The 23,502-nt window shown below is 40.5% G+C and overlaps 2 protein-coding genes across 5 annotated transcripts in view; both read left to right on the top strand.

Moving 5' to 3' along the window:
• ARHGAP29 (Rho GTPase activating protein 29) overlaps positions 1-4,783 on the top strand; it is a 67,731-nt gene extending 62,948 nt beyond the window's left edge. For all 4 annotated transcript variants that reach the window (XM_048496243.1, XM_048496240.1, XM_048496244.1 and 1 more), the window contains one exon: positions 1,663-4,783. In XM_048496243.1, the coding sequence (XP_048352200.1) occupies positions 1,663-2,552 (890 nt within the window). In that variant the 3' untranslated portion in view covers positions 2,553-4,783. The remainder of the gene's footprint in view (positions 1-1,662) is intronic.
• Positions 4,784-4,901: 118 nt separating this feature from the next.
• The window catches only part of ABCA4 (ATP binding cassette subfamily A member 4), a 158,989-nt gene continuing 140,388 nt past the window's right edge, over positions 4,902-23,502 (top strand). Inside the window, exons 1-2 of the mRNA XM_048496239.1 lie at positions 4,902-6,850; positions 15,729-15,872. Coding sequence (XP_048352196.1) covers positions 15,807-15,872 — 66 coding nt within the window. The 5' untranslated portion in view covers positions 4,902-6,850; positions 15,729-15,806. The remainder of the gene's footprint in view (positions 6,851-15,728; positions 15,873-23,502) is intronic.

Genomic DNA, 23,502 nt, shown 5'->3' with positions numbered 1-23,502 from the left:
TTCAGAGGTGGTTTACCATAGCCAGCCTCAGCATAGCAACTCTGGTATTCCATGGTGGTCTCCCATCCTAATATAAACCAGGGCAACCCTGCTTAGCTTCTGAGATTTGATGAGATCAGGCTGTCATGGGCTACCAAGAACAGGGCATTACAAGAATATTCAAAGTTGATCTTGATAGTTCACCAATGGCTATATACTGGAATGCAGAATAAAAAAGCAGTCCATGGGTTGTTGGACCAACATCTGTTTAATTCTTAGCTGTATAGTGGTGGCAAATGGTTTAAAATGTAAGTTTAATCATTTTACGGAATTTCCTGCACATATTTGTTGTGCTGAAAGGAGTATTCTTATGAAATTTTTAGAAGAGACTTGAGTTTTCAATCCATTGCAAGATTCAGTAACTTCTGTATTTTGGTGAAACAGCACAATGTAATTTATCTCAAAGGAAAAAAAAATATATAGCTAATTTTATTCATATATAATTGGTTGCCTCCGAGAACTGGGACTGAAAAGCTGCGCTGATAAATATTCCACATACATTATTCCACATACATTATTTTGGATAGCTGTAAAAGCAGAATTAGCCCTGTTTGTTCAATAGGTCACTTTTTGCAAAAACCATTATGTGAAAGAGGCTGATATTGAAAGGGGTACAAAGAGCTGCAAAGGTGCTGTCTTGAGCTGTGTTTGTGTAAGATAGATCTATAATTGCTGGCTGCAGAGATGTACGTTCTCTCTGTAGCCTTTAAGTGTGTAAAATTCCACCTTGTGCCTTCCTTTCCCAAAAGAAATAGCTTTTCTTCGAAACTGTATCATTTGAACCAATTATGTAGCTCCCCAATCTATCTTTAGAGCAGTGATAGAATGGAGCTGAGCCAGGTCAAAATGAGCTGAGCTAGGTCAAATCTCTCAATTACCTGCATTTGCCAGGTATTCCATGGATTCACCATATTCCATGGAACACCATATTCATTAGTTAAAAGAAATCTGTAATCTGAAAGTACATGATTTCTGTTACTGGGAGGAACAAGATGAATATGTCATCTTCTCAGCTCTTGGATTGATCTGCTTTATACATGTTCAAAATTAATAGGCATATTTAAGCTGTGATTGGGGCTCATCATTAATCCCAGGTTCACTACTAGGACCAGGCTGGAAGAGAAAAAAAATTGAAGCCAGGTGCTTCTTAAGAATTTCTAACATAAGCTGCTTTTTAGTATTTTAAAATTTAAACTGAAGAAGGTGTTTGTTTCTACTGCAATACAAGGGGTTACAGTGGAAACTTTTGGGCTAGGATCCAGTAAATCTGGTACAGGAAGACGGTAGGGAACTTCTTCCCTTCCTGCAGTATGTAAAAAAGAAGGCTGTATTATGATGACCGGAACCAAGTAAACAGAATATCCTTCGGAATAGAAAGCAGTTGAGTAAGCATTGCAAAATTCTGCTAAGCAGGACAATGAACTTGTCTGCAAGACAGATAAATTCGGAGTGGTTCTTAATATGACCATTGTAGACTATTTCTGCCTAGAACATATGGTTAGTATAGAGTCTTGTTCAGATGATAGTAAAGCTGCCTGGGTGCCCTATTGAAGGTGTGGTTATCTAAAATAGTTTTATTTTCTTTATCTGCTTTCTAGCTAAAACCAATCTGTTTCTTCCTAGACAACACTGAGATTCCGGTTTCCAATCAAGACAATGAACCATCCCTCCCAGCAGCTGAGGATGGTGTTAAAACCAGTTCCTTATTCAGACCTAATCGTCAAATAACCAAAGTTCAGTTACGTTCTCAGAGGACAAAGCCCGTTGTTCGCCCTGTCAGTTTACCTCTAGGTCAAATGCTTCTCCCCTGTGTTTTGAATGAGAAAAATTCCCGAAATGCAGGGCTAAGTACAGAAAAGCTTGGCAAAAGCCCTGTTATTGAAGAGGTTTCTGAGACACCGTTGCTTCCAGCTGTTAATGTCGGCTGTAGGCTTTCTTGTTATGATTCTCAGACTCTGAAGAAGACTTGGGACAAGCAGTATAAACAATATGATATGACTGCAAGGACAGCAATGATTGTGACGAGTCTACCCCAGGAAAATCGAACACAAGAGCCAGTGAACACATGTGCCTTAGCTTCATCAAGTAGCATTGTTAACAGTTCCGTGAATGCCATACTGCCCAATAAGCCATATACAATACCTGTCAGAGCTGCAAGGACAACTGCAGGAGGACATACCCCAGACTCTAATCCCCTTGCTGCTTTCAGAACACCAAGAACATTACAGCCACCACCAGGGACATTCTATAAACCACCAGCCAACAATAAGCCCAAACAGAACGACGAGAGTCCTTCTCCTAAACTCTGTACAGCAGTTGTGAAAGATGAGACTCCAAAGCTATCAGTGAACCCCGGGCTTGCTCAGAGTTCCGTGGATTCCTCTAGCCACCATGTAAAGCAACAAAAAATCACTTCAGAAGCTGTTTCCCCTACAGACTTGAAACCCACTTATCAGAGATTAAGGCCAAAGCGGATGCAAGAATTGGAACATAGGGAAGCTCACTTCGTTTAGGGCAACAAAACCTATTTGGAACTGTTAAACAGTTTTGTGGTCTTGTCCAGGGGAACTTCATTCCTAGAAGATTTCACCTTTGTGCCATATTGGAATTGTTTTATATATATGTGTGTGTGTGTGTACAGAATTTTAAAAATATGGGTTGTAAAAAAAGCTGTGAAAAAATAATGAAGTGAGTTTTTTAATTCATTAGATTTTTCTCAAAATATATTTAAATGCATTCCCAGCATAAAAGCAGCTAAAAAAGATGCAGCTGAGAAGCCCAGTAGTCACATTCCTTGTGTGTGGAGTTTCCCTCCTGTTTTTGGAAGCCAATTAATTATTCTTGAGCATAGCAATGAAAGGAACCATTTCTTCAGTATAAATGTGTTGATTAGACTGCAGGGTAAGAAATAGAGCTACTTAATTTAAGAAATGAACCAAAGCTTGAAACATTGCTCTAAAATGTCCATATTCATTTTTGTTCCTAGTCAGTGCAATTTAATATTTTTGCTCCTGAATAGATTACATATAGGCCAATATGGCCTTTGTGTATCATATATCATATATGTGTGTATTATACAACTACATGTTAATCTGTTGATGTTCTGTGTTGTCACTTGAGCATTGCTTGTACAGAATATGTATAATTGAGCATTACATGTCCAGTTGTCAGGTGGGTTAAATGCACAAAAATCTAGCTAGTTCAGGTGTCCTTCAGGAAGGAAGGCAATTGGAAGCAATACTGCCATCCCTACTTATTAAAAGGCTAGCATTCCCTCCTCTCACTACGAATAGCTTCTTCTAGTGCTAACGGAGATGAGATTAAGATTGTAGGTCCAAGGTTTGATGAAATAGGTTACAGTATTCAAAAAACAGAACAGTTAGTAACAGCATCAAGTGGTTTTCCATTTTGTAATGTTTTATAAGTACTGTTTGCTTTAAATATACATTAATGTGTTAACATTTCACTGAGTTTATGTATTCTATGATGCCCATCTTACTGAATATAGAACTTTTGTGAGTTGATATAATATTCTATGAATGAATATATTTGTGTTTACTTAAAATTATTCTGTACAAAAAAGGTTTGTTTTGGTTTGCACATTGCACATGCAAAAGTATTAACATGATGAAAATTTTTTAAAGAATAGAAAATACTGGAAAGCTTTTTAAAATTGCTTTTAGAGATTGTTAATTCAAAATCAAGAGTGGGATGTCAGTACAATAGCAAGTGGGGTTATAAAGCCAACCACCTCTTCCCATAGGAATGCTGAAACTTTTGCTGCATAAAATTTCTCCTGTATTCTGATGTTTGCAGAAAATCTGTATATATTTGCTGAAGCCATAGCAGACAAATGGAGGTCCATTTTTTAATCTTTTGAGTGGACTTAATGCACTGAAACTATGTTGTAGATGCAACCCCTGAACAAGGAATCTTAATTAGGGCACCATTAAAGAACTTAGCTGGGAGAGGCTGAAGTTCTCTCTTACAAACTGATAAAATGAGGCCTCCTATGTCAGGAAGGAACTGTTAAGATAATATCTTAAGTATATTTATTGACATAGTTGTGTGATATAGCAGCTCATGGTGTCATTGTTGTATCTTGTGTAAAATAAGTGAGGTATTGTATTCCATTCTGCTGCAACTGATAAGATATATTTTCACTGATTACATGACTTTACAGTTATTACACCAGCACACACAACACAAATACACCCTAGAAGGTTATGCACATGGCTTTGGGCATGGTCTCCACATGCAGCACTATGAGATATAGAATAAGCTTTTGTGTTTCAAACAGGATGTAAAATGTTCCTCCAAGCAACCATCTCATTATGCTGGGGAGTTAGGACAACTTTTCATGCTGAGTGTTCCATTTGCAGTAAATTAGTCATCTAGGAAAACATTTATAAACATAATCTGTCCTTCAGTTTGAAATGGCACAAGCTATTCTACCATCTCAGCACTCTACCATTTCATTCCACTGCCAATATAGATCAGGGGATAGTTTTAATATCACTTCAAAGTTGACATGAAGATCCAACTAGATCTGGCTGCTAGGTAGCATCTGTGGGTTTGCACAGAAAGCCGAGTCCAAAACAGAATTTATATGAGAACTAATCCAACTCTTCATTGTACCACAAATGTGTTAGTGTCTACTTTCTGTTCATTATATAAAATTTTTGAACACTGATGGTAATCAAAATTGAGTGTCCTATACCTAATAAATCAAACTTTGCTAATATTTCTGTATTCAGATTAAATTGCCAAAATTGCATGAATTTAGTTTGTTTTCAGTTTACAAAATAATGGTGGTAAATTTGATTTACTAAAATTGTGTTAGAACTAAACTTTAACCTTTGCTATGACTTCTAAGTGATGTCTCTGTACAATCACCATAATGTTCGACAGTGCAAGCCATGTACAGAAGACATACATACACATGTTCCAGGGGAGTGGAATGAACAGATGGGATCTAGCCCCTCTGTGTTCATCTCATGTGGGCCTCATACCTTATACACAAACTGTACATAAGTAGTCTTCATTTCTATCATCGGAAACTTTCTAGTGACAGTGTTCTCCTGGAGATGGAGCCTAAACATGCATAGTTTGTATGTTGTTAAGGCATTAAGCCCAAGTGAGATAAATGTGTATAGGAAGGGGAGGGCTTAACTCAGTTATGACCAGGGAATGGAGCCAGATTGCTCCTCCTCCATCTGTGTAATAGCCCCACTCAAGTGTGGAGGCTGGTGGATGCATTTTCAATCATAATTATAGGCAACAGTCTTTATAGTCTTTCATAAAAAATTATTTCCCATAGAAAATCATCTTAATTTAAATGAAAGGCTACTTGTCGTACAGTCAGTCAAGATGAAGTATGTTGTCCCAGAATTACACTACCACCAGAAATCATTTTGTCTTTCCTTTAAGATGTCATGGGACATTTTCTACTACCTTACATCCTCCACTTTGGAGAGTTGTTTCATTACAGTGGGGGGGGGGGGGTGTTCTATGCTGCCACCACACTAGTAAAAACAAACTACTTGAGTTCTAGTTAAGTGGGGAATAGTAATTGTTGCAACACTGGATGAGTCCTTTAGTTTATTTGACTGATTTCTGCTTTAATTGCATTTAAATCAATGTTTGTCCAAATTATTTTCCTGTATCTAAAAACATACCTCAAGATGTCTTATACTGAATCAGATCAATGGTCCATCTGACTCTTCGTTATTTACTCAGACTGTGATGGCTCTCCAGGATCTCAGGCAGGTTGTTTACCAGAGATACCGGAGATCAAACCTGGGGCCTTCTGCACGTCTGCAACAGCCACAGCCCTTTTTCTGTGAGAAGCAGAAGCCCATTCTCCTCACACCATCTCAGTTCAACTGCTCAGCCACATTCTGCCTGTATTGGTGGGTGGCCAAAAAAACAGGATGAAAGACAAGGAAATGAATGATGGACTTGTTCTAGAAGGAAGGCACTTAAGTCTTGTCTGTATGATCAACCCAGGGGAAAGGGGGAGGTTCTGATAGAGGCTCTGAACATAGTGTTTGCTACCTATTTGTCTGCCCTCTTGCATTTTCTGTTATGTACCTGCATATATTCTTTTGTCAGCCTCTTTGTATAAACTTTTTCTGTCTCATCTTCCAAAATCAGCATAAGTTTGACTTCCCAGCCTCCATGGCCTCTGTAACAGGGCTCTTCAGTTCTTCAGATTTCTGCTGCAGCAGTTGGAATAAATCTAGATAGCTCTCAAAGTAACTGACCTGCAATTTTAATGTTGCCACAAGCCCACCAGCTAAAGGGAGCATTAATAGTGCATTAATATCCCATGTACAATCCTGCTGGCTTTGTAAGTCATAGCAGTCAGATTTGCCTGTTGCTATGTTCTGTGTACTTACATTAACTCAACAAGGGCCTCTGAGGCTTTGACACAATGCTGGCTTCCATAGCTTGCTGACCTAATTAGTCATGATGGCTCTGTGTGTTTTATAAAGAGCTTTAGAAACTAGAGACCTGAATAGTTGTTTCTAACATATTACTTCAAATTTTCAAATCTTGTGAAAATATAAAGTTTTCCCAATCTGCACTCTATAGTGTCCTTTTAATACAATATTTAAATAGTGAAAACCGCTACCCCCACATCAAGCTGGGGATTAAAACAATCTCCTTACAACTGAGCTGTATTATTATTAAGTGCTCACTGTTCCTAAGATGCATTCCTCTACAGTCATGCTGGACTTCCTCTCCAGCTTCCTTTCAAGTTTCACAGCACTGCAATGCTTTTGATAGAGATCTCCATCCAAATTAGGTAAGTTTAACGTTTCTAGTTTTGTTCTGAACTGACTTGATCTTTGCTGTGCGTGTTTTAAAATTCCCAGTTCTAGGAATTCTGTGGTTTCTGTTATTCTGCAGAGGCTATTTGTGAATGCTAACTTCATTTAGTATTGAAATTATGTGTAATGTTAAATATATTTATACAAATAACACACTCTTTCTTTTTACTGTTCATTCAACCAGTTGGTCATGAAAAGCCACTCAGGGATTATGTATGAGCAATTGATGGAAAGCTAGCTACTTTACCTTTGAACGTTCCTGTATTTTACCACAGCAACCAAACACCCATCTTTGTTTCTCAGTAGCCTAGTAGTCTCAGCAGCTAGAGAGGACAAATCATTACTAATTAGAGAGGGGAATCAATTCCTGTCTTAAGTTTTAAGAATTCAGGACATCTTAGAAGTTCATGGTCTATGGACTCAATACCGTCAAGAACGCAATTACGTATTCTCTCTGGGAATTGAATACCAGCATATCTGCCTGAGAGAGTTGCAAATGGTAATGTGTTAAGGTGCACCAGTATAAAGGCACATGTATTTGTTGGGTCACAGAGATACAAACAGATGGGGGGATACCAACTAAACAATACTAGTTTTGAACAAAAACTGCAATTTAGGGGGAGAAATCGGGAAGTTATTTTGGTGAGGTAGTGGGGGTGGTGACTGAAATAGTGGAAGATGCTATCTGAGAAATAATTTACAATTCTGATTTGTATCTATTTGTGAAGTTTGGATTTATTACACTATGAGTTTCCCGTTGGCCCATCATTTTCTATAACGTGCAGCAAGGCCCCAGCTGTCACAGCAAAGGAGAACTGATCTGCAGATTCCATCTATGATCCTCTCAACTTTTAAAAAAGTTTTATGTAGCAGTTGAGCTTTGTACCCTAATTTTCTCAAAGTTCCTATGCAAGTCTTTTTTTAACAGATACAGAATTAAGACAGGTTTGCCAAGGATTACAAGAGCATCCAAACCGCTAAGATGTATCCCTGTTATCTAGATCTGTCAAACATTCAACAGTAGAGCTACCTTTTCCATAGTTCAAAAGGAACAGTTAGCAGCTGCAGCATACCATATAATGGTGGAATGACTTGCTGCTATCAACATTCCTTCATCTTTACTCTCACATAATCAGCAAAGCGCTCACGTTGGCCTATTTTCTGTCCCTGTTTTTGTTACTAAAAAGTGTCACCACTCCAATCCCATTGCAGTATAACTTCCTTTGAGCTGCCTTTTAGCCAAATATACCAGTCTTGGCTGCTGTAAACAATTGCAAAGTGCTGGATAGCCTTTCTATGACAAAGAGGAATGCAAGCCGAGTATAATGTACATAAATCCTCAGGTCCCTCTGATGGCTGCCTGCTACCAAGCTGTGTTGCAGGATCAGCAGAATGCAATGCTTTTTAAATAACAGAAAGCTCTAGAGAGGCAGATACCTTAATGTATTGCAGCAAAAATTAATAGAACTCTTGTGGTTCATTGTAAACTATAAGCTTTTAAGTAGTGGAGCCCACCTTTAGGTACTATGAATGGATCTTCACAATGCAATCATTTAATGTAGGAATTTGAGAAGAATACCAGCAGGGTTAAGGAGCCATAAAATGAAAGAAGCATGTGGTTGAAACGTAATAAGTAAAAATCTAATCAGAAAAAATGCAGAAGCCACCTGCTAGTTAAGCTATCCTAGTTAACCTGAAATAAACAGAGTATTACTGATTGTATTAAGATAGTCATAGTTATACTGGGAAGAAAAAGTCTTGGTTCTGGTTCAGTTAATTGGGATGTGGAGAAAATCTCTAGGTTTATCACTACACTGCAGGTTTATCACTATACACGGCAGGTACTGCTGTGCTTCCCTTAAAATGCAGTGGCTCTTCTGAAGCCTATGACTATGCCCCAAAGATAATTGCCCCCTTTCTCAAGATCACTAATCAGCAACAGGTGTGCCACTGCACCTTTGGTCAGAATGACAGAAGAAATGAAATTCAAATCCTCAATAATCTTAATTGGTAAAATTCTAGACCCTTCCACTTTCTGAGCTCCCCTGCTGATCCATTACAAATGGAATGCATAGTTTCCTTTCAGAAAATTCCATCAAAGCTGGTGATGTACGAGTACGACTCTCTAGCTCTCTGATTCATAGCCCCATTCTAAGTGCATTACTTCAGGTGCTGTCCCTTCACTGAGGAACCCAATTTGCCGTTTCAGGAAAACAAGCACTGTGCTGATTCAAAGGAAAGCATGTCCAGTTCTATTTTTTTTCATCTGCAAACCGTGAAACATTGTGGAATGCTAGTACTGTGTCTTACTACTGTATTCAGCAGTTTGGAACCTTCCTACAAATTCCTCCTTTCACAGTGGAAGAAGTTGAAAGAAGGCTCATTGGGCAAGCTGGAGAAAGCTTTCCAGTTTTACTCAACAGAAGTAATAGGATATTGACCATTGTAGAAAAAGGCTGAGACAGAGTTAGGAGCTTTCTTTTGAATGTGTGATTTTGTGCACAGATTTTGACAGGACTAGTACCCAGCTGTTTATCTACTGAAGTGGTACATATTCTACTCTATTACTACCTTTTCAGTGACCTGATACCGTTAATATGTGTTCTTTATATACCTACAATCCCATCAAGGGGCCTACAATCTCATCAAGGAGTGTTTCTTAAACCTTTGTACCAAAAATAATGCCCTGGTTAGAACAGTTCACTAGGCTTGCCTCTTGCTGCATCTGCTTGGTTGGCCCTTTCCATTTTGGAGCTACACTTTTATACTTAACAATGTTGTTATGATAGGATTGGAACAGCTACAAAGAAGTGACGACCATTTCTGTATAAACGTAGGTTGCTCTCACTGCCGCCCCTCAACTGCAGCAGTTTTGGAGGTGTAGGGCATGGCTATCCACCTTCCAGATTTTTCCTAGGTTTGCTGTGTGTTTTCTCCAGCTCCTTTGGTACAATTTCTCAGAGAAACTGTTTTCACAGCAGGTTTGAGAAAAGTGTGGTTGGGAACATGTGGGCTTTTGCACTTCTCTCCCCGCCCTTATCAATTTTTCCTCACACCCACTGCCCCCCCCAACACACACTGTACCAGTGGGCTTTTTGCCAGCTACTTTAAAAACAGATATATCATTACAGTGTTACATTTATAAGTCAGCATGTTATTTTCTGTATAATGTTATCCTGAGCATAGTTTCCGGTCACATTAGTGTGTGTCTGAATTCTGGGAAGTGGTGATATGCTTAGCTACCTTTCAAATTTAGTATCCTTAAAAACGTAACAGTATCTACTGTGGCAGAAATAAACACGATCCTGAATTCAAGTTCCAGCTGCCCATTATTTTTACTTACACCTCCACTCATTTTTTAATTATTTTTTAAAAATATGTCCTGCTGAATTTAGAAATTCCCACTCACTTAACTCAGAATGCAAGTAGGTCATTCTCAGCCTGCATAGATGGTAACACCAAAAAGCTAATCATCTTCCAAATAGGATTTACAATTTAATTAGGCAAGATCTTTGTCCAGTTTAATCCAAATTAGACGTGGCCACAGTATCAACAGAGAAGAAGCACTGTCTAAATGTATCCTTGTATGAGTTATTAGATTATTTTTAATCTGTTCGGTGTGGCATGCTTCAGATGCTTTCTATGTGGGTTTGATACAATGCAGGGTTTTGGTTCACTTAATCCCTGGTAGAAGGGTTGGGAGATAAGGTATCTTTATATCATCCAGTCTAAAATTAGTCCTTTTATCTGAGAAAAATTTCAGAAGTGAAAAATAAAACAGATTGACACAGGTCATCAACCTGCTTCTGTATTCCACAATATTCTGGAGTGATTTAAGTTTTGAAATATTAATCTAAGGTGCATCATGTGGATGATTTGTCACCATCATCTTTGAGCTGTTGATGTGTATGCCGATGAGATGAATAAGTGGGCCTCTTGTATTTCTAAAGAGAGTTTTAGAAGAGGAAATTGAGACAAATGCACCTTGTCCTATGGGAATGTGGGAAGCTTCACCAGATAAAACTTCATCTCCTATTCAGCAATTATAAAATCATAGAATCATATATTTGGCAGGGTCCATACAGACCATCTAGTCCAGCCCCGGGCCCTTGCGCAACACAGGATCAGCCTAAAGCATTTCTGACAAGTGTTCATCCAGCTGCTACATAGGTGGAATCCGCACAGTCAATTAATCACGTGATACTCACCCAAAATATCAAGGTTTCAGGAAGAACTCTGCACTGCTTAAATGCTGAACACTGATTCATCCCGGTTTTGGTGCTACCTCTCCCCCTTATCACGTGTTTTTAAAGAACCTGCATAGAAGTGTACCTTTAAAAAAAAACACGTGCTGAAGCTGGATCAGTGGGGAGGATCAGGGGACAGAATCTAGGTTTATTTTCCCACCGTAGGGAGTGACTTGGAGCCTTCCAGCCAATCAGAGCTCAGTAGGTGGTGCGTGATGCGCACGCAGCCCTGGTTTTTTTGTGCCAGCGCAGCTGTGTGGGTAAAGAGTACCAAAAAAGTAGAAGCCGCGCATAAACGTAGCTTCTATCTACGCATGCGCGTGGTGATGTAGCTGTGCAAAAAAAATTCCCGCCCCAATACAGTGCAACAGCCAACAAGGATGAGGAAGAAAGAGCCGCTGAGACGACTGCGCATTTGATTGCACAATTGTAGGGAGTGTTGCACTGTTTGAAACAATGATAGACATCAATGTCCTCATCACACACTGCAGTGGTGAGGGTGAAACTGCGATGAAAAGCTGCTGTTTCTTTTGAAACTTGGTTGTATCCAGCTTTAATTTCTCAGTGGGGAAATGGCCATAAAGACTGTCTGTGAGTGAGAACTCACCACCTCCCTAGGAAATCGATTCTACCTCTGAAGTACTCTTACTGTAAAAAAAAAAAAAAATCTTAGGATCCAGTCGGTACCTTTCCGCCTGTAATTTAAACCCTTAATATCCAGTCGGTACCTTTCTGCCTGTGATTTATTGGAAGTCCTTTCTCCTGCTGCCAAACAGCTGCCTGCTGTCTTCTGAGTGACAGCCTTTCAAATACTTAAAGAGATCAATCATGTGTCCCCACCACCCAACCTCCCGTTCTCCCGACTGAACTGGAATTTTCAGAAAAATAAGACAACCTCATTTGCACCTGGCTGTGCTTACACTTTCTTGCTTTGAAATACATGTCCATCATTTTTCATTGCATGACAGATGAGTTTTCCAATACCAGCATGTCAGTCTTTATTGTATTAAAAGCACCAACAAAGTAAATCCAAAAACAGCAATCAATGTTGCAGTTAAGTCTCTATGATTCAATTTACATTGTTTTTTTCAGCGCATAAGAAATCAATTTTCTTCTCTTGCAAATCTTTCAATTTTTATAGTTACACTTTCTAGACTTTCCAGAAAGCCACCCATTGTCCTTCCCCTTTTCCTGCCTCCATCTCTCCTTCCTACCTAACACCCAGTCTATTTTCATCTGCTTCTGTGTCTTATGCTTTCCGTCTCCCCCTGCCCCATCAGCCTTTGCCTAGAAATGGTAGGGAATTCTCAAGGATTTGTGTGAGAGGGCTGTCTCTCTTTCCCCTGTATACTCCTCCTTTTTTGGAGTTTTTAAAACTGTATTTCCTCTTTCCCTATCCCTGGCAATTCCTGTATCATCTCTCCTTCTCAGCATTCACCAACCCACCTTTTATCTGCCTCCCATCTTTGGCTAGATTTATTATTTATTTACTTCATTTATATCCTACCTTTCTTCACAGTGGGGACCAAAGCAGCTTACATCATTCCCCTTTCCTCCTTTTCATACACTAACTCTATGAAATAGATTAGGCCAAAACTATGTGACTGGTCCAAAATCACGCAGTGAGCTTCGACAGCGAAATTGAAATTTGAACCTAGGTCTCCCAGACCCTACCCTGAAAATGTAACTTGCTACACCACATTGGCTTTCATAGGGTGCCTGCTGCTCATGAGTAGCAAGCAGCCAGGCCTAGCTGAGTCATGGAAGTTGGATGGTATCAAGACACCCAAAGGTTCCTGCCAACAGATCTCTCAGAATTACAACCTGAAAATCTCTCAGAATTACAACTGAACTCTGGATGACAAAAAGCAGTCAACCTGCACACAATGGCTGCTTTGGAGGAGGGACACTCTTGCATTATATGTGGCTAGGGCCTCTCCCTTCCCCAAGCCTTGCCCTCCCACAAGTATCCATGCCAAAATCTCCAGGAATTCCCACACTTGGAGTTGGCACCCTAGCCCGGCCTGGGTCTTTCTTCAAAGACCACAACAGCCTTGGAAAGGCTGGAATACTATGGTTGCCTAACAACTGAAGGAATCAATTTGTTAAAGCAGCAAGTGCTCCCTACATCGGGGGGGGGGGGTGTTACAGGTTAAAACCGTCAATGTTTTCATGGTTTTTTCCCCACATTTTGCTACAAATCTGTTTTTTCAGGTTTGAAGAAAGATCTGTCTTGCCAATTCATTGCTCCACTCTCTGGACTTGTATCTGGCCAGCTTCACTATTCTGCCGATCCTCCAGGGGTTAAAGGAGACATTCTCCTCTCCTTTGCATTGTCCTCACAACAGCTCTGTGAAATAGATGGTATAGAAAGGCCCACAGAGTTTCCTGCCTCAGAGTACATTTAAATGTAACCTCACTAGGACTAGTCAAATGCTTGAACTAGTACATGACAATGTCAATATTTTAAAACAGGCAAAAAGCCTGGCGGGTGTGTATGTGTAGAGGGGCAGGTACAAGGGCAAAAGCACAGGGAAAAACAGCATGGATGCCTTTGCATTTGCAGTAGTGATGAGATCAAACCAAACAATGATCCCCCCCCCCCCATGCCCGTGAAAGCAGTCTGGATTAGAGCTGAAATAGATTTGCCAACAGCCACAGAAGTCTATCTGTCCATAACAGTTAAATTGTGCATAGATGCATCAGCCTCAGTCCATGCAAAAGCCAAACATGGAGGTGACATTATTTAACTCTTCACTCACCTCTGTGTGGTTTTGCTAATTAACGTCAAGCCTTTCATGCTCCTGTTAGCATTTTAAAAACTTCTCCTTGAAAAATCTTGTCCTTTAAAATTAATAAAACTGGACAGATGTTGAAAGGTTAAGTTCCTTCTCCCCTTCCCACACAGTATAAGTCTGAACCATAGTTACAAACATGTACAATTTACTGTGGCTGTATTTGCCTTGGCCCATGTTTTTTTGCAGCAAAGTCAGCAGAGTCAAGTGGTTGTCCTAATGACAGATTTATGGTGGTATCAGTTTTTACTACCACCATGGATTCACTCACTTCTCAGTGATCTTAAGATCTGCTTACAAGAACTCCTGGTCTCTTTGACTGAAGGGATCTGGATGTTGAGAATGTATTGAAACGATCAATTATGGCACTGGTTGCTCAACCAGTATTGATCAGCGACCAGGAGCCCTTGTAGCAGATCTTAAGATCACAGAGAAGTTTATACGGTCCACTGCGGTGAGTGAATCCATGGTGGTAGTCTGAATAGTGTACAGTGTACACTGATGAAGGCTACTGAAACAGGATAAAACCAGCAGCCTGCTGAACAGCTCAAACAGAATAAAGAGCTATGATTGTACTACAAGTGTTTTAAAAGATATTTAATGATTAAAACTCAGAAAAGAAAGCCTTTAATTTCTACTGTACTTTTACAAATCAGCTATCAGTTGCCTTTATTACGTGGAGATTTTTGCTTTTGGGAAAGGTAGTAGCCAATGTTTCCTTAGATGCTGGGGTGACCATTTTTTCAGGTCCCACTAACATGGGATCATTTTCCTTGCTTCATCCTCTATGACTGCCATCCCCACCCCACGCATACACATTGCAGCAGGCTTTTTCTGGCCTTTTTTTTTCAAAATCAAAAATTGCTACATTGATATGAGGTTAAAAGGTATGACAATCTACTGCAACAATGTACTAGTTGCCAGTTTTCATTTTTTTTTGAAACAAAAGTAAGTCTCTATACCATTCAGAGTTACATGATCTCCCTCAAAGTACCAAACAGCCTGGAAGGGACCATTCCCCCATACTTTTACAGAAACCAAGGCTTGAAGGCTGGCAATACTGTTGTCATTATCTAGCCTAGCCACTGAAGTCTCAGAGGAGATTTGATTCTCAAAGTTACAACTGATATTTCTATTTTGGTGGGTTTGTTCCCACTAGTTGCTTTTTCTTTAAGATCCCAGGTTTTTTTTCCTGAAAATCTTAGGTTTCTCTCAGATTGGCAGAATGATCTGTCAGGTCTGTTCATGCCCCCCAGGCTCCTGATTTAGGCATCCATTGATGAGGCCATGTTGAGAATTAAATATATTGACAGGATTATAGTCTATTGCAATGTTTATCACAGGTATCATCCTGCTTTTACTGCATTGTCTGCTACCTCTGTAACCTACTTTCTGCCTGATGTCATGCCTTAGACAGTTTTTTAACATTGTATTCCAGTTGTGTAATCCTACTCTTATTGTTGCCTTATGCTATCTCTTGGAATTGTTTTCTATATTTTGCAATCTGCAATATGTCTCATGTAGATGCTCTGTTGCCAGGGCAAATAACTTGGCAATCACAGTATCGATGAATGTGAAACAATCTTCACCATGTGGATGCAGCCACATAAAATTTTGATATTAATGTTACTCCTAGCATAATGAGCACATACACAAAGATTTCAAAAACAAATTATATAGTTTAATACCATCCTGACACTCAGTCAATATACTTCCAGCCTGTATTATACATCAGATTCTCTGGTTCAACTGGACTTTGGTTGAAGCCCTCAAGGAATATCTAATTGTAAGCTTATCATGTTTCTTTGCAGAACTCAGTTGTCTGTGAGAGGATAATAGCAAAAGATTTCTCTTTTCCAAGTCTGGGATGCTGCCAATGCATAAGGAGAATGAGCTTCCTGCGACAGGTCAGACTTCTGCTATGGAAAAACTGGATACTTAGGAAACGACAAAAGGTAAGCCATTAGTGTATTTGTGATGATATGGAGAAATGCAGTGAACTTACTCTAGTCTGTTGAACCAGGTTTGTTTTCCCCACTCCTATACATGAAGCCTGCTGGGTGACTTTGGGCTAGTCACAGTTCTCTCAAAAGTCTCTCAGCACCACCTACCTCACAGGTTGTCTTTCATGAAGAGAGGAAGGGAAGAAGTTTGTAAGCTGCTTTGAGACTCCTTATAGTTAAGAAAAAATGGCATATACATCCAAACTTCCCCTCCTCTTCCACCTCCTCCTCCTCCTCCTCTTCTTCTTCACATCCTTTTAATTCTATTTGGATATGTGCTGTGTTATTATTTAATCCATCCTGATTGTGGCATACTTTTCCATTAGTTTTTAACATTATATTCATTTTGTTCAGTATCTTATAAACAACTTAATGGCAATAAAACCTCCATAAGTAAGATGTATCGCCCAAAACAAAAATTGATTAATCATCCTGTTCTCATAAATTGGCAAGGTCACAGTTTAAAGTTCACAGACAAACAAACAGGCAAGGCACACGCAGGGCAGGATCCAAGGCTCAAGGCAAGAATGGGAGCTGGAGCTGGAAAAGGCAACCAGACTGGAGCTTAGGAGTCAGCTACTGTCTAAGCTAAAGCATAAGTTGGTTGAAAGGCAATGTTGAAGCACTGATGGCTGCGACTCAACTGAAGGATACAGGGAAATGTGGGTCCCATCCTCTCCTGTAGCCAGAGTTAGGTCCTCCAAGGATCTTCAAAACTGTATTTTCTTACTGAGAGAGGCAAGTGTGGGAGGCCCTGAGTGACCAAAGGTGTACTTATTCACCTGATTCAGGCTTCAGCTTTGAGACTCCTCCTTCTCTATTCCTAGGGTCCTGGGGGTACTCTGGAGGTGCAGGGGGTGAACAGGTGCACTCAGGGGTTTCATGGACTGCTGGTTCTATAGGAACTATAGCTTGCTGTTGCACAGGACTCATGAGGTCATTCCTGGGAGCTTCTGGAGTGCCCACAGCCTTGGACATAGTAGAAACCATGGAAAGCTTCTCTCCTGGGATTGATTATGTATATTTTAATATTTATAGCCAAATTTCACAGTGTTTGTGGATTTTCTTTGATTGTGTATACTGTGAACCCGTTTCCTTGGTTTAGCTGAATAAGAATGCTCAACACCAAACTTTAGCAGAACAGAATATGTGGATTTATTGTGGGAAATTCCAGTGACTCTGCATATGACACTAAACAGTGAAGAGGAAGGGGCTCTGAACTGAAGCAAACTGAAATGCTACTCTTTTGTTTTTGTTTCTGACAAATCAGGAAGAAAATTTCTGACTCAACATCCACATCCCTTCATTCAAAGTCTGTAAACTCAAAACACAGAGAATCATTTCCAATTTGAGTTTGGGAGAAAAGGATGCCTAGGGCAAATATTAGTAGTATATTTTTGGTCTACTTTATGTTGGACCTGATAAGCCACCATACATACATACAATTGAATTGAAATGTCTTAACTTATGTTCAACTGCTACAACATTCATTGGCTGCTGCAGCATGCTCAGTTCTCATTGGTCTGTATTGGTTTTAGATTTACAAACTAATCTATTATATAACTGGAAGTTCAGCAAGTACCTAAAAAGACCTCTCTTGTCCGTGGCCATACTTTGCTGCCCTACTGATAAGCACTTGAACGTGAACTGTGGTATCAAAGGGAAAGAAGGGGATACATATTCAAAAATGAATCCCCAACCCAGGTCTAATGCTCCAGAATATTATACCCTGTAAGGAGCTTGAACAGACTAATTTCTCCCTTCCTGTCTGTTTTGTCTTCCCAAACCAGTTTTTTTAACTGATTCTCAGTTGCCCTAAGCATTCCAAACTGATCCATGCTATGGTTACCTTGAGGCTAGACCAGGGGTAGGGAACCTGCGGCTCTCCAGATGTTCAGGAACTACAATTCCCATCAGCCTCTACCAGCATGGCCAATTGGCCATGCTGACAGAGGCTGATGGGAATTGTAGTTCCTGAACATCTGGAGAGCCGCAGGTTCCCTACCCCTGGGCTAGACTACTGTGATGCACTCTACACGGGTCTGCTCTTAAAGTCAACTTGGAAAGTCTTAATAGGTACAGAACATGTCTGTCCAGTTACTGGAAGGTCGCTCCAACAACGTAATAAAGTAAATGATCAAACCTAAATTGGTATAAGTTAGGTGGGAATACAATCTAGACATACTGTAGGGGGGAAAGTGAAAGACTTAGTGTTCACATGATGGATTTTTAGTGATTTTTTTTTCTTACCTGTTGGAATAACAAGTTGGCTCAGAAGTTTTAATGTAATAATATTGTAATATTGTAATGGCCTATGGCTTTCAATAAAATTGATTGAAGTTACTAGAAGGTGTTAGGTGGAACATTCATGTCACACCCACTCTGTAACCATACCATTCAGTTTCTGGGTTCAATTCAAAGTACAGATTATCACTTCCAAAGCCCTCCATGGCCTGGACCCACAGACCTGTGGGATCGCCTTTTCTGCTATGCTCTGCCACAATATTATCTAAACATAACCTCCTGAATGTGCAGAATGTGCAAATCATAGATGTGCAGGAGGTAATTCTTATAATAGAATTATATCTGCAGTAAGATGCAACAGTCCAGGAGGACACCTTCATATGAGATTAGGTCGGCAGTTCACTGTAATGATTATTGTTGGTATCATCTATCATTGTAGATATTGTAAGTCTACATTTTTGCGTTGTTCACACAATACCTTGCCTTAGGCATTTTGCTGTTCTCATTGTTTCATTGTTATTGAATTTTGTATCCCTAGTCCTGTTTCATAGTTCATTGGATGATTTATACTGTAGGATTAGATTTTTCTCTTTCTCTTTACTCTGTAATCTGCCTTGAGTCTCAGTGAGAAAGTTGGGCTATAAATAAGCTAATTAGATAAATAATACATAGCAGAACTTGCTGAACTGTGCAAATTTGCTTGTAAGAAACTGTCTCTGTTCAATGGAACTGAATTTCTGAGTCAGTGTGCATAGTTGTTCATTGTATTGTATTACTTACTTTTAAACAATAACAATAGGATTAGTTGTTATATTATAGGGCTGCCAGCAAGTCAGTGTTTTAGTGGTCCAATAAGTAAAAATACATTCTAGATTACTGTTAGAGCAGCGGTTCTGAACCTGTGGGTTGCGACCCCTTTGGGGGTCGAACGACCCTTTCACAGGAGTCGTCGAAGACTCTCTGCATCAGTGTTCTCCATCTGTAAAATGGATAGATGTTAGGGTTGGGGGTCACCACAACATGAGGAACTGTATTAAGGGGTCGTGGCATTAGGAAGGTTGAGAACCACTGTGTTAGAGGATAAAAGGACAATGAAGTTCAAATTCTGTCAAGCCCAAGCTCTCCAATGCCCTTACCCAGCTAAGCTTTACACGTTACTGGCAGATTCCATCCTGTCTCTACCCCTGACCCCACCCACAAATTCTGTCTGACACACCAAACTCTAACTTTAGGCTGCCTTAACTGTTCAGATTCCCCCAGATGACGTCTTAACTCACCAGCTTTCGCTATGACTTTACTTGCCAGCTTTGATATTGAATATCACGAATCGTTTCTCCTGTTCTGTGCAGGAGTAACTAGCTTGGTAAGATTCTTTACTTCCTCATTTGCTTGGTCGAATAAACTCAGAGATGTTTGTTTGTTTTTGCTCTGAGTTGGAAACCAAATTGACTTCTTTCTGTATTAGATTTGTGTCAGACTTTCATTTTTGGTTAACATGAACGACAGGGTCTTAAAAGAGCTCAAAACAGAGGTAGCATAATGTAAATCTGGACCATCGGGATCTCTAACTTATTTATTTTCATATTTGCTATACCACCCACCCCTGAAGGGCTCTGGGTGATTTACAACTTAAAGCCATAGATAAAATACATTCAAAATAATAAGATCATATATCAGGGCACAGGCCACAAAGACCTAGAAACACCACTCCCAACAGTGGATGTGGCCTCGCCTTTGAAACGCTTATAAGATGGCAACTACTCAGTAAACCGGGGCAGTCAGAAAAAAAATCACCTCTGCAATATAGGGAATGGTGCTATCATGCCAAATATCATGGCTATATCATGCAATATAGGGAATGGCACTATCATGTTATCATGCTAAATGCAGGGAGGTGGGGGATTTGTCTAGAACCACCAAACCAATCTCTGCTCAACCTTCAGCCAGCCTCTCAATGACATGACAATTTTCCTGCATATGCTATCTGGTGAGAACTGTGTTTGATTTGTAGAATTGTGGCAGCTTTGTTGTAGTCCAAAATCTGATGTCCTGTGTAGCAGAATCTCCTGGGACTGAGACACAAACCCTTGGAGTTAGAGTCAATACAGTTTTCTGAACCTGAGGGCATATTTATTTCCCCATTTTTTATGACTGTGAAATCTCCACACACTACAGAGAAGGAAGTTTGCGCAAGTACATCCCCTAGTGCTTTTTGTTGCTTTATGTTTACACTTTCAGAGTCAGAGAGTACCTTGTGGATTTCCTTCCTGTTCTGGCATACAGAAGTTCTCTTCCCCCCTGCATGGTTTTAAGTCTTAGATAGCAAGAAATGGTGGAAAAATAAATGTGCAGCACATCCCAAAAAGTTACCATACAGAGGGGAAATAGAATCAGGGAAGGGGGGAATGAGTTGTGTGTTGCTATGCTGATCTTGTTATCAGGATACTATTAGGATACTAATAAGTGGGGGCGCTCAAAAAGTGTAGGAGCAACTATCCCATTCCCCCACCTTTCTTCCTCTCCTCTCCTTTCACACTTTCTCCCTCCTGCCACCCATTTTCTTACTCTCTCCTTCATGCCTGCCACTTTCTCCCTCTTTCTGCCCCCACCCCATCACTGTTTCTCTCATTCTGCCCCCTACCTGTCACTCTCTTTTTCTGACCCCATCCCTGCCACCACCGCCCCACTTCCCCCCACAGTTTGCCTGTTCAGAGCTCCAGTTGCTGGATTTAAATATTCAAAGATTTGGCCATCTTCACTGTTAGTGTACTGATTCACATTACCAGCTCTTCCCCACAATCAACCCTTCTCCAATTACTTAGTTGGAAAATTTGGCTCATTCATCATTAGAAAGTAGATATTATTTTGTCACAACAAAAACAGCTAATTTTCCCCTTTGGCTTCAGGGCTGGATCTCAGAATCTGTGGGCCACAGGCTGGGTTCTAGCTTAGTGGGCAGATCTGAGCATATTGGTCACATATGAAGCACGGCATTGTTGTGAAGATAAAATGGAGGAGTGGAGAATGATGTTGTAAGTCACTTTGGGAACCCACTGGGAGAAAAACACAATATTAATTAATTAATTGATTAATATCCATGCCCGATAACACAAACACAGGAAACCAGACCTTCTGCCCTTGGCTAGATAATAGAAATATGTATTCTGCCCCCCACATCTTATGTTATAGCTTTTCTAGCTTGGCTCATCATCAGTGGTGGAGGGGGGCTGATCTGGCACACACATACCCGCTCCAGATCTAGGATGGGATATTGTTCTCCTGAGCTGCAGCCTGGCCATGATCTTCTTGACAGATGCAGAAGACCTTCCAAAGCAGTTTTCTCTCTTCCTCTGGCCATGCAGGCCTGGCACCATGCTGCTCCAATTGCATTTCCAAAAATACAAACATCCCAATCACATTTAGAAATTCCGCTCTCATCCTAGTAGGGCAATCAGGGTAGTTTGTTTTGGAGGAAACATCAATATTCTACAACATCAGGGGGTTGAGGGGGTTGCAACAGCTGAGAAACTTGCTGTGTCTTTCTCTTACAGTCAGCCTGTTTGTGAATATACATGTTAAACAGGCATTACAGAAGTAAGCAGCAAGGAAAGCTCATCCTCAAACAATATATTCTAAAAGTGAAGTGGGCCAAATCTTTGGATATTTGAATCCGCCGATGGGAACTGTTAACAAGCCAGACAGATGTTTCTACAAATCTGAAAAGGAATCACAACATATCTCCAGACTACAACGATCAGTTTTCCTTAGGGTCGCCAGCTCCGGTTTGGGGAATTTCTTGAGATTCGAGGGTGAAGTCTTGGAAGTGTGCAGTTTAGGGAGGGAAGCAACCTCATTAGTGTTTAGTGTCATAGAATTTAACCTTCAAAGCAGCCATTTTCTCCAGGGGAATTCATCTCTGTTGTCCAGAGATCAGTTGTAATTCTAGGTGAGCTCCAGCCCTTACCTGGAGATTGGCAACCTTAGTTTCCATAGAAGAAATGGCTGCTTTGGAGGGTGAAGTCCATGGTGTTACACCCCACTGAAGTCCTCCCCTTCTTCAAACCTCCCCTTCTCCAGACTCCACTCCTCAAATCTACAGGAATTTCTCAACCTGGAGCTGATAAGCCTATCTCCTTCCCACCCAACAGTCAAACTACATTTATCTGCCCCTCTGTCTTAGGTTTTCTGTTTCACTCCCCCCTCCACAGGCTCTGACCTGAAAAACTACAATCTTTCTCCACAGTGGGGACCAAAGCAGCTTATAGTAGTCTCCTATTCTCCTTTTTATCTACACAACAACCCTGTGAAGTAAGTTAGGCTGAAAGAATGTGACTGGTCCAAAATCACCCAGTCAGCTTCCACAGCATGATGGGGATTTGACCCTGGATCTCACAGACTCTGCTGTAAGCTCTAACAGCTACATCACACCAGCTTTCATAGGGTGGCTGCCGTTGAACAGTAGCAAACAGTCAGTCCTCGTTGAGTCATAGAAGTTGGATGGTATCAAGACACCCAAAGGTTGCTGCCAACACACAGGTAGGATCTGGAGATCTCTCAGAATGACAACTGAACTCCAGGTTACAGAAATCAGTTCCCCTGGAAAAAATGGGCTGTTCTGAAGGGTGGAATCTATGGTCTTATATCATGCTGGGGTTGCTTCCCTTTCTAAACCATGCACTCCCAAGATTCCACCTCCAAATCTTGTCCTTGCGGGTTCCCACTTGTTCAGTATAATTCTAAAAGCTTAAAAACCTAAGCGCATAACGGAGGGGGATGCAGCAAAGATGATTACTGAGCTGAAACTGCTGTTCTCAAGAACTGAACTAGAGAGCTAATGAGATGGATATTTGTATTTGGATAACCTAGTATTTTAAATGCAGGATATAAGAATATTTCCTCTTTTTGTGTGATTTAAAGGCTTGTCTTGTGAGTGAGGCAAGGGTGCCTTTGCTCACTTGGCCTTCCAGTTCCTCTTGTAACCCTCAAAAATTTTGAGTCAGGGGGGTGATAACATCCAGTGCTTCCTCCTTGAGTCTGATCATTTATTAGATAGCACCTCCACATAATATGCATGCTGAAACACTGGATCAACAACGAGCAGCAGTCAGTGAATTGGAATAAGAATGAGGAAACTGTGGTTTGTATCCCATCACTCCATTCAGCACAAGTGGAAAGTTTCCTTCAGCCCAAGGCTCCTCCCTCCAATTTAAATGGCTCCTCATCCAGTGTTAAGAACTACTTACATTGGGCAGAAGGTTCCTTTGGCCTGAAGAACTTCCTGGAGCCAAAGGCAGGATGCCACCCACTAAGTATGATGCTGTCTCATTCCATTTCTGCT

The sequence above is a fragment of the Sphaerodactylus townsendi genome, linkage group LG05, assembly GCF_021028975.2.
Source record: "Sphaerodactylus townsendi isolate TG3544 linkage group LG05, MPM_Stown_v2.3, whole genome shotgun sequence".
In the NCBI taxonomy this organism is placed as follows: Eukaryota; Metazoa; Chordata; class Lepidosauria; order Squamata; family Sphaerodactylidae; genus Sphaerodactylus; species Sphaerodactylus townsendi.
This window is presented reverse-complemented; position numbering and strand designations above follow the sequence as displayed.